At 36.9% G+C, this 14,452-nt stretch overlaps 1 protein-coding gene across 1 annotated transcript in view; it reads right to left on the bottom strand.

The window, feature by feature from the left end:
- LOC107100610 (vasoactive intestinal polypeptide receptor 2-like) overlaps positions 1-14,452 on the bottom strand; it is a 55,433-nt gene that overhangs the window by 4,439 nt on the left and 36,542 nt on the right. Inside the window, exons 5-11 of the mRNA XM_015399159.1 lie at positions 11,882-11,979; positions 8,943-9,081; positions 7,294-7,444; positions 6,029-6,089; positions 2,430-2,499; positions 483-574; positions 76-214 (exon numbers count right to left, since the gene is read on the bottom strand). Coding sequence (XP_015254645.1) covers positions 76-214; positions 483-574; positions 2,430-2,499; positions 6,029-6,089; positions 7,294-7,444; positions 8,943-9,081; positions 11,882-11,979 — 750 coding nt within the window. The remainder of the gene's footprint in view (positions 1-75; positions 215-482; positions 575-2,429; positions 2,500-6,028; positions 6,090-7,293; positions 7,445-8,942; positions 9,082-11,881; positions 11,980-14,452) is intronic.

Here is a 14,452-nt window from a genome sequence, read left to right as displayed (position 1 = left end):
TGCTTTCTGCTGCCATATATTTTTTGCTGTTGGTAACATGTAAGCAAATGCTTCTGAGTGTCTGGGACGTCCCACCTGGAAGGAACCGAGGCCCAGGTCAAAGAAGATCTTGATCTGCTTCAGCGTTTTATTGTCTGGCTCCGTCAGGTAGAAGAACACCACATAGTTCACCCCAAACAGAGGAATCAGGAGGAGGGTGGACCTCGCCAGCCGCCTGGATGCCGGTTTAAAAAAAGAAAACAGATATGTGTTTCTACCATCCTGGAAGTTAAGTTAATTGTTATCTATTCAGTGGACTCTAATAATCAAGGTCATATCTGTGAGAAAGCAGGTGGAGAAACATGAGAGCGGATAATATTGTGATCATGTTTGCCTCTGTGTGCTGAGAAAGAAGCAAATGTTTAGGTCCCAGCTGGCACTGCAGTCACAGAATAAATTCACAGCAATAAAATCAAACCCCAAATCAGATTTTTCCACAATACCTGAACTGTGATTGGTTGTTTCCTCCCACATCCGAGCAGCGCAGTTTCTGCAACAGGATCCGAATGATGCTGATGAACAGGAGGAAATTAATCTGGAAGAGAAACTCAGGAGTCAGAGAGATGCCGACGGCTTTTAAATCACCACCTCATCACGTTTATAGTGAAAAAATATTGTAATTACTTTCTACAGAGTATAAAAATGAGCATTGTAGGCTGAGTACACAAATATTTTATACATACATGTGCATTTAAATAGTGCATTCAAGTAATGCACTGGGAAACATTAAGAAGCACAGAAAAAAATTATTAAGAAGTATAGAAAAGTTTAAAATAAATCATTTTGGAAAAACAAAAATAAAAATGGTACGTGATTCCTACAAAATAAAAGCAATTGACGCATGCTACTATCATACATACTACTGATCTGGAGAGTTTTAATTAGTTTCTGTTTCCCTCAGATATATACTGAAGCAGCCATTCAAAATGGCCCTTCCCAGTCAGACGCCAGCCCAATGGCAGCCAACTTCCCAGCAAAATCCCCTCCAACTTCCAGCCACTGGCCTTCTCCTGGGTGTGTAATTTTTTTCACTCCGATTCCACCCTTTCACTGAACTACAGGGTCTGACCTGGAGATAATGCTTCTCTTTAGATCTTGTCCACAAATCATGCCAGAAACAATATTTTAGTACAAGTATTAATGTTTAAAAAGGAATTGTAGGGGACCAGCCAAGGACGCATCAAGTAAAGTGTGGAAATCTTAAATGGCTACTACTGTGTAAATGTAAATGAAGATGGAATAGACAAAAACAAACATGTCATTTCATAAAACAGCAGTGAACAGATCCTTTAGGAAAAAATCCTCTACTCTTAAGTGTTCATATGGAAAGACAGGACATTAAAAAACAAGATGATNGCATTTAAATAGTGCATTCAAGTAATGCACTGGGAAACATTAAGAAGCACAGAAAAAAATTATTAAGAAGTATAGAAAAGTTTAAAATAAATCATTTTGGAAAAACAAAAATAAAAATGGTACGTGATTCCTACAAAATAAAAGCAATTGACGCATGCTACTATCATACATACTACTGATCTGGAGAGTTTTAATTAGTTTCTGTTTCCCTCAGATATATACTGAAGCAGCCATTCAAAATGGCCCTTCCCAGTCAGACGCCAGCCCAATGGCAGCCAACTTCCCAGCAAAATCCCCTCCAACTTCCAGCCACTGGCCTTCTCCTGGGTGTGTAATTTTTTTCACTCCGATTCCACCCTTTCACTGAACTACAGGGTCTGACCTGGAGATAATGCTTCTCTTTAGATCTTGTCCACAAATCATGCCAGAAACAATATTTTAGTACAAGTATTAATGTTTAAAAAGGAATTGTAGGGGACCAGCCAAGGACGCATCAAGTAAAGTGTGGAAATCTTAAATGGCTACTACTGTGTAAATGTAAATGAAGATGGAATAGACAAAAACAAACATGTAATTTCATAAAACAGCAGTGAACAGATCCTTTAGGAAAAAATCCTCTACTCTTAAGTGTTCATATGGAAAGACAGGACATTAAAAAACAAGATGATTTATTGAATGAAGACTGACCTTTCAGTCTATTGCATCTTTGGATTGCCTTGTCTCCATAGCAACCATCAGACGCTACCTTTTTTAACTTAGCTGTCCTACCATCACAAATATAAACATGCTAAGTTTGTTAAAGTATGTTTAAAAAAAACACTTCTTGATGAGACAAAGATTGAGATTTTTCTGAACTAATCCCTGGAAATGTTTAGCATGGTAGAGGACCTGTGATGCTTTGGGCAAGTCTTTTTAGAATACACATCATTTTGAGAATAATGCCAGAATAATGAAAACAGGTCATTGTTGGGTTGTAAAAGAGCAGAACATGTGATTCCCTGCTGCTAATAAAACAGAATTTAAAGAGAACTCACAATGATAGAAGCCATGATGGGCCAGTTGATCAGCCTGTCAGGAACAGGGTGTTCGTTAAACTCCCAGCAACTGTGAATCACATCCGAACAATGTTCATTATGTAGATGGAACAATCAGGAAAAATTCATCTCATACGTCCCAAACTTGCTGGCCACCAAAAACTACCGGAAGCTTTTTCTTTTTTAAAAAGCTCCTTCAACCATGAACAGAAATGACCATCAGGACCGATCAGGACCAACCAACACTAACCCCAACAAATGTGTCCACCTCAGTCAAGGGTTAAAGCAACGTGGATTTATGTTCTCCTGAACCCAGAGTCACCAAAGGTTTGAAATGTTAAAAAAAAAAAAAAAAAAAAAAAACCTCTGAACCTGCTTTATCTGCTCTCACAGTAAGTTACAGATTTTAAGGATGAAGAGAAAAACAATATTCTACTTTGCTATTCATATATGGATCATGTTTTATACTGGGCTACTCATTTTAAAGTTTCAACCTGAGTTACTACAGAATTTAACACAGGAGATTTAAAATAAATGCATGTATTAGTAATTAGTGTCAGATGTGTCAAAAGCATTAATATTTATTACTCAAGTAGAAGCTAAAATCTTACTGTTTAAAAACACTTTTGTAAAAGTTAGAGTATCAACTAAAGCTTTTTACTCAAGTAAAAGTGTAAAAGTACCATTTTTAAAATGATTTTAAGTATAAACATAAAGTAATGCAGGAAAAGATGCGTTACTGCACTACAAAAACAATGTAAGGAGTAGAAGTAAAAGGTTATATTAAAACAAATACTCCAGTAAAGCACAGATAGCAAAATTCCCACTTCAGTAAGGTAACAAAGTATTTGTACTTTGTAGCTGGACACCTCTGGTTGATGCTGGTGTATTCAGCCAACAGCAGTGGTAAAAATGTCTCTTCATAAATAGATTTCTCCCTCTAACGAAAGCTACATTCATAAACATATGAGCAAGAAAGTACAAAATGAGGTGTTAAGACTTTGCAGACAAATATATTGGATGGTTACTCTCCACATTCAGCAGGACAAGAGATTTAAACTGGATGTATTAAAAAACTCACCTGCAACACAAACCAAGGGTCCTCTGTTAAGATATCTTAGAATATTAACATGTGAAAACTGAATTAAAGTGCACAAGAGTTTCACATTGCATAACCTAATTAGCCTTGTTTAACTGAAAAGTTTTATAATACAGGTTTGTAAGCAACAAATATCAATGTAGGGCTTAATAAAGGTATTCACACCTCTTGGTGGTTTCTACATTTATCAGATTGCACCAAAAGCCTTCATTTTGTTCAGCTGGATTTTATGAGACAGACTAACACTGATGACTGGTGTGTGAAAAAAAAACTGTTTTGCATGTAATAAATTTAAAAATGGTTTTACATTTCTGTTTAGCCCCCTGAGTCAATATTTTAACAGCTCTAAATATCTATGAAGTGAAAAATCTGCTATTCCTTTTTACAATAAAAACCCAAATGCTGACAGATTGATTAAAAAGCATCTCTGAACATCATATTTTCAATGTTGTCATAAATTCCCAGTTCGATTTGTCTGTGAACTTGGACTAGGCCATTCTTACATAAACATTTCATACATATTTTGGGTCATTGTCCGACTGGATGGTGAACCTTCCCTCCTATTCTAAAGTCTTCTGTAGGCTTAAGTTCCATTAACCTGCGCAACAACTTCCAATAATTCCCTTTCTGTACAGAGGAGACATCGTCCCACAGCATGATGCTTACACCACCCTGTTTCGCTGTTTATCACCATAGAAAATCAGTACTAAGCCTTTTTATGCTGGCCACCCAGCCAGACTATGTTCTTGTTTTCAAGCTGGCTTCTCAAACAACTACCTTCTTTTTGTTGCGGTGCTTCTTAATGGCTGGAATCGTGAAATGATGACCTATTCACTGAGATTTGGTCAAACTAGATTCTATCTTTTGGTATCAGAGCAAAGGGGAGTAAATATAAAAGCACAGATCAGATTTTCATTTCTAAAACCTTTGGTTTGGGACCCCATGAGAAGAGATAGAGGGATTCATGCACCACTTGAGAGATGCTCTATACCACAAACATAAAACCAAAAAAATATAGAACTTCAAAATACAATAGGAATCTACTTTAGGAAACATTAAGGGTCCCTATTCAGTTCTGGTAATGACAGAGAAACAAAGGTGGACTGAACAAAAGCTTCATGTCTGCTCTTTCCAACTGTGATAAAGTAGGTGAATCTTAGTCATTTAATTAGTTTAGTTTAAGTTTAGTTTAGTTTAAACATCAGGGGTACTGAAAAAAATAAGGTAAACCTTGAATCCAGCTGCTTGGTTCATTTAGGCATCCTAAAGTTGCTGCAAAAAAAATGAAAAATTGGTCCAATGTGCTCTTCTAACAGCAGCCCTGAAATGCATTTCAATTAAGTGAAAGCAATTAGAGCCGCCTCCCTACAAGTCATGCATCCAAATAATAAGGGAATGGTACCAAATGGAAAAGATAAAACACTTATTAAGACTTCAAATCTTTAGGTACCACAGTTCACATATCAGATTAAATAATGCCACTTTTATGTCAGCGATAGTATCAAGGTGCTACTTTATTGTATCTCTTTTGGTTTTTCTGTTGGTTTTGCTTTTCTTTGAAGGTGATGAAGCAGATTGAAGACGTTTTATCATTGTCTCCCTTCTATCTCCTCTTTCTTTCATCTTTTCTCCTTTTTCTTGTTTTTCCTTTCCTGTTCTACTTACATTGTAGTGTCCATATAATCTGTAATACTCCCTGCATGAATTATAATATAGTTATTTATATGCATTAATCAAGCGGAAAACTATGGCGATAGCCGTACTGCTCCGCTTGTGAAAGTAAAATCTGTTGGGCCCTTTTTGGAATCAAGAAAATTATTCTAATTGCCACATCGTCAGGCACTGGAAAAAAAAAAAAAGACTTCAAAGATCCTCTTTTAACCAACGCTGGGGCCCAATGGAAGATCTATTTAGGTAAACAAGTTCTACAATTTAGGATTTTGGATTATAGTACTTAGCCCTCCCACCCAAAGTGGGCTCTTGTCTTAAGTTTATTTGGTGATGCAGAGACCACAATGATGATGCTGAATTTGTCAAATGTAATGCTGAGATGTTAAATATATGCTATAATTTTACATTGTTAAAAAAATTATAATTGTAACTTTTGTTTGTATAATTGCTTTGTTGCAAAAATCAAGTTTTTTAAAAGGCACAATTTTTACTAAAGGTTCCTCTCTATGATGCATTCAGGTACTGCTGGAAACTAAATATCCAGTCAGCTCTTACTGGAAAACTTTTAAAATACCAGTTTATGCTAATAAAGTCTAATTATTATTAGTGCAATTTGATTTTCTTTGTTCACTTTTGATTGCAATAAAAGGAAAGTAAACATTAGAAAAAAATAATATTTGTTTAACTCTATGACTCTAAAGCACTAAAAACACAACAAACTGAAACTTGAGGTATGGTTTGTGTACCTTAATACTCCTTGTTGTAGTATGAAATGAAAGCTTTGAAATATGCTGTTTATGCAGGGCGGGTACTTAAAGCTGAAACTCACCCAGTGTCCTCCAGGTTGATCCGACTCACAATCCACGCCGCGGTGAAAACAAAAGGGATTCCTGTAAGCCAAAGACAGAGGATCTGTTCAGGTTCTTCCTCCGCCAGATGCAGATCGTCTCAACACAGCGTCTGCACAGGCATTAAACAGCTGGGCCTCGCTGGTGATGCATTGGGTGTTGGTAAAACTTTTGATAGATGGTGGAAGAAGGTGTCACATGGTAGCAGCTAAGACCGAATGGAACAAAATGAACTCGGAGGCATGAAAAGTGTTTATAGAATGACCTTTCTCTGAAACACACGGGTCCGCTTTAAAGAATGACGTAGTGTCTGTAGGCCTGTCTGTCTGTCTTTGTCACATTTTATACGGCAACAGTAAAATGCGGCCCAGTGAAAAATGTGGACTGGAGCTCAGGTCCACAGTAAGTAGAGATTATTGATGTTTCATCAGAGCATTTTCACTGAGTAGCAGTATGTTCTGGCTGGAGGAGTTATCTACTGTCACACCTGGCTCTTCAGGATTTAAACAAGGAGAGACCCCACACAATTCAAAAAATATAAATATTTTGACAGAGTCGTGAAATAAAAACGTCAACTTTTAGTTGGGATGTGATATAAAAGTCATAAGTTTCAACAGAAATGTTACGGTTGGGAAAGTAATTTTAGCTTAAAGCTTTTTCCTGGGAGTCAGTGATTTGGATCTTCTGAGCTGCGGGTGGGAGCTAAGCTTCATGAAGTACCTGCAGCAGCTGGAAGATACAGCTCCTTATAGTATGGATGGGAAAGAGGATGGCAGAGAGACTCTTTATGCCCAACAACAGTAATTATGTCCATCTGTTTGGTTTCACTCCGCAGCCCTTTAGTATTTTAAATTCATTCCACTTCATAGAGTTTGTTTTCTTAAATACACCTACAGTAAATGTTTTGTTGAAAGTAAAAAGCTTTTTTTTATTTTTATTTTTTTTATTTATATATAAAATGTATCTAAATATATGTATAAAACCAGTATATAAATAATATATAAATAAATATATATATACAAAATAAAAAAAAATTTAAATAAGAAAAACATAAATAAAAAAACTAATAAAAAAAAGTCCAAAAACATAAAAATTTTACTAAGGCCAATTCTAATTTTTACTGCACTGCAGCCCTGCTCTGATCACTTTAGTGGGTTTAGAGATTTGATAAAATAAAGAAGGACTACATGAATAAATAAGGCCATCACCAGTAAATATCACTGGGCAGCGGGTCAGTGCAGCTTACCCCAGCCGATGAGCATGTAGATGGAGAGGCGGATGGAGTAGGTGTGGATCACAAGAAGAAGCATGTGCAGGTAGACACCCTCCACCAACAGCCAGAAAAAGTTGGCCATGATGAAATAGTTGAAGAAAACCAGGCTGGCCTTACAGCCCACCTAAAACAAAAATACTTTATTATGACATGAATGTGTAAGAAAGAACTGAATCAAAGGGATATTTCATGCTAAATAAACATATTTTAGACTTTCAGCTATGTCGTAATGCCATTTATTAATCAAAATCATCAGGTATTTTGCTTGACTTGTCTGAACTGCACCCTGTCCTGAAGCCCATTTGACAAAAGCAGGTTTAACAAATTAAAGCCGTTTTCCCACTGAAATTAGCAGGTTAACCCAATTTTCAAACATAGGTCGACTCGCAAATAATCTGCATTTGATTCCCTTACCATTGGCAAAAAAAGCCAGGTCTGACCCACCCCTTACTGGCAAGCTGCATGGACTCCGCCCTCCCACTGCTGCATGTCTAGTAATCACATTGGGTTAGTGTTGATACTGTCATCAGTGCGACAGAAATCAGGAGAGTGAACAATGGAGAACAAGATGGAAGGGAGCCAGGGCGTAGTAGTGTGCTTTATTGTTTCATTCAAGTTTTCACTTGAGAACAATGTTGGGAATATATTTCTTTACATATTATTTAGCAGAAAATGCCTTATTATCAGTCCTGAAATCTGACCATGAAAACCGATTTTAACAAAATAGACAACATGTAACAGCTGGTCACTAACAGGCCTGAGCCAGAGCATTGATCCAATCTTAGCTTTCTATACTTTCAAACACTCAGACCCTCCTTTAATCTGACCAAGGCTGGCTTGATTAACTGTCCCTCAGTTTCTGAATGTCTTCCAAGGTTTTTCTGGGGGAGTTAAGCTGCTTGATCATTTTTTCAGCCATTTAAATCCTAGCTCTCAACTATCAAGGCATAAAAGAGAAGGATTTTAAACTTAATACCTATGGCAATGTTTTGTCAGTATAAAGGAAAAAATGCCAAGAAACTTTTTAACTGTATATTAAAGCATTTAGTCATACAGACTAAATGTGTTGTGATTTATTTGACAGAACAAAGGAAATCCCAAAGGCAGCATCGAGAGTGGGACAGATAAAGGATTTGATAACACAGTCTTAAAATGTGTCTGGATCTCAGCATTGGGTGCTTCATGTTCTTCAAACTTCTTCATGAAACAAGACAGATGGGGAGAATTAGACCTAACATGTTTACATGTGTCTGGAACAGACAAACGTCTTCTCAAAACATCCTGCAAGATGCATTTGGGCTTTTAGTTGTTCATTTTCTGCCAAAAGATGAGCTTTCTGCAAACAGATTTATGGTAACTCCCCTGGAAATGCTTGAATTTTAATAGCTGGACATAAAAAAAGCAGCCAAAGTCCAAAGAGCAACTTAAGATCAGTTTTTAAAACACTAAAAAAGCTTAAACCAAGTCTATCTGCTTAGAGAGAAAATCTGAAGAATTATAGACTAAATAAAGACTATTTGAGATTTAACAATTGAACTTAATTCTAGCATCACTAGAACAGCTTATTATTAAAAAAAAGTCCTTAAATGAAACATCTGAGTGTTTTCTGTTTGCAAAGTCACCAGAGATAGCCTTTTGCTGCAGTCTGTGGTCTGATCCTCAGAGAAGAGCAGTGCATCTTTGATCAGCACGGCTGCAGCGCGCAGCATGAAGGACACAAACAGGTTCAGATGGATGTAGTTCCTCATGCAGTGAAGCCTCCTGTACACACATTAACACACACACAGACCAAAGCATCACCAAGTGTTTACATAGAGAGTCGGGGGTGAATCCACTGAAGGACGTGTTGTCTAAACACAAAGATAGCAGCTGAATGAGCGGCTGGAGTCCATCCAAACGAGTCCGACACATTTACACAGCAAGCTGTTATCAACCTCAGCCTTCAAACATGCATGTGAGGGAGTTTTAACGAGCTTCTGCTCTTAATTGGTCCACTTCTAGGGTTATTTTACGGCTAAACCACTCTGAGAGAAAACGCTGAAATCTCCCACATGTTGGACATTTCAAAATTCGTCATAAATGTTTCTGTAAAGTGAAAAGCCACTTAAGAAGACGAATGGGGCTTTAATAAACTTTAGAACATTCTCCCTCAATTTATAAACTTTCTGTTTTACAGGATTTTCAGAAATGCTTCAAACTCCAACAACATTTTTATGTTTAGACAAATGCAAATGAAATGCCCCATGATTTGGATGTTTTTCCTGCAGAGGGACGCTGCTGGGGTGGTCTTTGCTGAGACATTGCTCTTGTAATTTTGCTTGATTCTTGTAAAGTATCTTTGACTTTTTGCTAAACAAATTATATAATAAATTATTATTACCAAATTTCACCAGGTGGTGTGACATTTTTTACTTTGCCAGATTTACAATTTCTATGATCGTCACCATACTGGTAATAAATACTTGGATTATCTATTTAAGTTACCTAACTGCCTATTGTTTATAAGCAGCTAAAAAACCAAAGAAGGACATTTGCTCTCATTTTTTATTCAGATGTATCGACTTTAGAGAAAACAGTCTGTAGTTTTAATTGTAGAACCTGTATCAGGGTTGGGATTATTTACTGCATTAATCAGCCAAATTCCTTGCAGTCTTTTCATTGTGCATCCGTAGTGCTATGTGCCTTAAAAAGTCACTCAAAGTAAGTACCAGAAAAATCTAAAAGTTTTTCGGGGGAATAATGTTGTAAGTCACAATTTAATTTGATTGACTGTTGAAAATCTACAGCATTAATTGGATTTTAGGCTTAAATATGCACTTTTGGTTATTTGTACACTTTTAATTAATCAAAAAAAGAAAAAAAAAATAAGAAGAAAGATGTACTAAACCCATCTGGACAAAAAAAAATCTTTTTGAAGAAGATTGTAACTAATAAGTATTAAATGGTTTTCTCTGAACAGTTATTCTCATTAAAATGAACTGAAACTAACTGTCATGATTCTCCCTTTTCTGGGCCTTTTGCTTCCCCTTTAAGTTTTCTTTTTGGGTTCTCAGTTATATGTCAAGATTTATATCATTTTTTAATTCTTTGTTTTACTCTCCCTTGTTATTTATTTCAGTTATGTGTTTTCAGCATTTTTTATATTATTTATTCCTTGGTCTGATTTTTAGTTGTTCCCTTTAGCTTCGTAATTTCCTAGAGACAGTTAGATTCGTCTGTTTTCCTGGTTATTCTTTGTTGCCCCCTAGTGTCCCTCTCCTTTCCCTTTAACTGTTTTCTCGTTTCTTCTATCCACACCTGTTCCCTATCAGCTGATTAACTCATTATTTGTTCTTTCTCCCATACACACACTTCCTGTTTAGTTCATTAATTGCTGGATTGTCTTCATTCCTTCAGTTTTTCTGTTTTGTTTTTTTTTTATTCCTGAGTTCCTTGCCGGTCATTTCTGCATTGTTACTTCTTTAATATTTATCTCTTCATTAAATCTGCAAGAGGTCATCTCTGCCTCTGCAGCTCTGCATTTGGGTTCTCTACCTAACTCAACACACCACTGACACTAATGGGGAAAACAATTTGGTGTTACTGAGATAAAACCATGTCTGTTATTATTTGAAACTAAAAATCTAAGATCTGTCTAGTTTAGGGGTCTTCAAGGTTTTCCAGGCCAAGGACCCCCAAACTGATGGCGAGATGGAGCAGGGACCACCGAATTATGTATATTGTATGATATTGTGTTATATCAAACTGGTCCTATAGTCACTCTATTACAGATGTAGTAATGTAACTAAAGTAATTCCTCTCTGGGATTATTAAAGTATTTCTGATTCCTGGTTAATGGGACAGGTGTTGTGAATGAAACGGTGCCCAGCTTGAAAGAGCTCCTGTGTGTCGCTGAATGTGTGCATTGATGACTGAAAGACATCTTCTGCCTCCATTTATCTGTTTACTACAGTGTGTTGAATTCATGTTAATGTGGATTTAAAGAATTTTCAGTTAGTGGAAAATAATGCAGGGGGGAATATAAAAAAAAGTCTAATCAACCAAAACTTTCACAACCCCCATGTAGTACCTCTATGGACCCCCTAGGGGTCGCGGACCCCCTGTTGAAGACCTCAGGTCTAGTTAGAAATTTGCCTTGATGTAGTCTTTGAAGGTAACATTAATGCTGCATGCATGGTTTGTCGCAATATCAGCTTGAACGCAGATAATCAGTCCATAAAAACTCCATTTTTGTTATGCAACAAGAAAATATGATTCAAGCGGCACTGCACCTCTGAGCAGCTGTGGTTATATTTATTAAAGAGATAAAAGATAAAGAAGGGCTGAAAAGAACTTCTTAAGAATTTGTTTTACCAGCTAGATAGCAAGAAAAAAAACATTTCACAGTTATTTTATTTTTTAATTTTCAACTGTATAAAATCAGCTTCAGTTAAACTTGCTACTTCTTATGCAGACCAAATGTTAATATTAGTGTGCTTCTCACAAACACATGCTGTAAACTCAGTTTGTTTCTCCTATTGTGATGTGTTTGTGATCTGTGTGAGTGATGTGAATGATTTACCTGAACGAACACATGATGACGGTGCTGGTGAGCAGAGCGACGAGCGACAGGCTGTGACCCAGAGCAGACAGAACCTGCACCACTTTGTAGAAGACCAGCTGCACCGCAACACACATACACACAACACAAAAAACTATTGAATAAGAAACAATGAGGTGATTCATCAAAGCTGATCATAAAATATGAGGTGCAGCTGGGCTGGCCTTCATAAAAACTGTATTTGCTTCATGAGCACAGGCAAAAACTGATTACATGATCCAAACTGTGGCGATTGCCATTGTTTATGAAAAAAAAAAACCCTCTTGTACCAGATTCTTTTACTGAAATAAATCACAATGATGGAAAAAATGTTCCTGAAAAAATATACAACTTTAACTAAATATTTATGTAGGCAGAAAAAGAGCGAGGTTTTTAAACTGAAAGTCTAAATAAAACACATTTCCAATTGGTCAAACACTTTACCACTTAAAAACAAATCTATGGGCTTAGAGAAAATTGGGCCACAGATGACAATTTATCTGAGCCACACAGATGAGAAAATAAACAGGTACGGTAGAACTGCATTCCCTTAAAAGAAAAAATAAAGGAGAAAAAAGTTTTTAAACCTGGTATCCTGTAAACGGTAACTAAAACTTGCAAAACTTAAAGTGTCAGAAGCTCAACTGGAGCAGTAACTAAATACATATAAGATGGTATGGGGCAGAAAGCTAGAGATGCATTGATCCTGTTTTTTTCCAATCCGATCCGATACCTGAGCAGAGTCTATCGGCTGATATGCAATACTGATCCAACTCACATGTTCAATGAATCAACTATATAACTTGCTACGTGAGGGAAGGCTTTAGCCCTGAACAGTGTTGGGACCTTTTTTTAATACAGCCTCTAACCATGATTATAAAATCTTTGTTCCCACACATAATGAGCAAATCACAGAAGTATTTAGCCTTCAGTGAGGGCTTTATTGAACATTGAATTAGCAGCTTTGCACCATTGTCTATCCTCTGTGTTCATGGTGAAGTTGCATGTAGCATACACCATGTGCAGGTACACGTGCACATTGCTGACAAGTCTGCTTACACCAAGAACCTGTAGTCCTTATTTATAAACGGTACGTAACAAATAACAAATCTGTTTAAAGCAGGGGTGTCAAACTGGTTCCAGAAAGGGCCGTGTGGCTGCAGGTTTTCTTTTCAACCAAGCAATAACACACCAGACTCCAGTCATCTCATCAAGTGAGTCCAATCTGAACATGATGACTTGATGATATGACTGGAGTCTGGTGTGTTATTGCTTGGTTGAAAAGAAAACCTGCAGCCACACGGCCCTTTCTGGAACCAGTTTGACACCCCTAGTTTAAAGCGTAGTAATGACTAACATGTCACTGACTTTTACAAACTTATTGGTTACAGTGCTAGTTACAGCAAAAGTAATGTAGTTACTGTAACGCCTTACTTAATAATGCATTAGTCCCCACACTGGCCTTGACATGAACATTGTTAAAAAAAAAAAAACTAAGAAATGAATACAGATATATATGTTTTATATTATTTAAAACAAATTAGCAGCAGAAAGAAATAACAATAATCTAACTTTATTGATCTGAAATTTACCTTGCTTTTAACCAATCCCCTTGGGGAGCAGTGGGCTGCCATTGTGGGGCACATAGGGAGCAGTGTGGGGTCAAAGGTTTTGCTCAGAGACTCAGAGTGGCAGTCTGTGGGAGTGGGGCTCGAACTCAGAACCTCAGGATTCCAAGCCCTATGCCCACCATTACCATTAGGCCCCCACTCCCACGTAAATTCCAATTTAAAATGCACTGAAGTGGATCTCTGATGTCTGACATCAAATCAGCATTATCCAAAATAGCAAATTTGTCATGATCTACAATGACAAAATTAATCAATATCATAGCCGATATCGGATTGGTGCATCTCTACTGGAAGCGTTTCAAAAATGTTATCTAAGAGAAGTTCAGCAAACATGGCCTCTCTAACTGCCAACAGGCCATACCCATGTGCCCACAAGATGAGTGAAGCAATGTTGAGTGAAGTCTTTTCTGTTCTACCAATAAAAGCCTTTCTACTGGGTTCTCAAGAAAAGAAGAGTGCTTCGAACAGATGAGTCTAAGCCTGTTTGTTTTTTTTTTGTTTTTTTTTTTTTGTTTGTTTGTTTGTTTTTAGAAACAAGTAACTAGAAACCCTTTACAAGTGGGTCTGATGTAAAAATAAGAACGAAAACATTGGAAAGTTTTTCTACTATCACACTCTGTTAAATACAGCAGAGTGTTTATAATTAGTTTGCACCGATACCGATACCAGTATCGGACGGGGCCATGATACTGCCCTAAAATGGTCGTATCGGTATCAGCGAGTACCAACAAATGGGGCACCGATACCATTTTGAGAGCCATAAGTTTATTCAACTATTGTCACCCATTCTAGGTAGGCAATAAAAAGTTCTACTGGATTCACTTTGTGTTAGATTTTTTCCTGCTTCACAAAGGTAGGCAGCAGCTTGACAAAGCCATGATGGCAATTATTTTACATTATTATGGTATCGGTATCGGCCGAT

The sequence above is a fragment of the Cyprinodon variegatus genome, unplaced genomic scaffold (assembly GCF_000732505.1).
Source record: "Cyprinodon variegatus isolate N-32 unplaced genomic scaffold, C_variegatus-1.0 Scaffold992, whole genome shotgun sequence".
NCBI lineage: Eukaryota > Metazoa > Chordata > Actinopteri > Cyprinodontiformes > Cyprinodontidae > Cyprinodon > Cyprinodon variegatus.
This window is presented reverse-complemented; position numbering and strand designations above follow the sequence as displayed.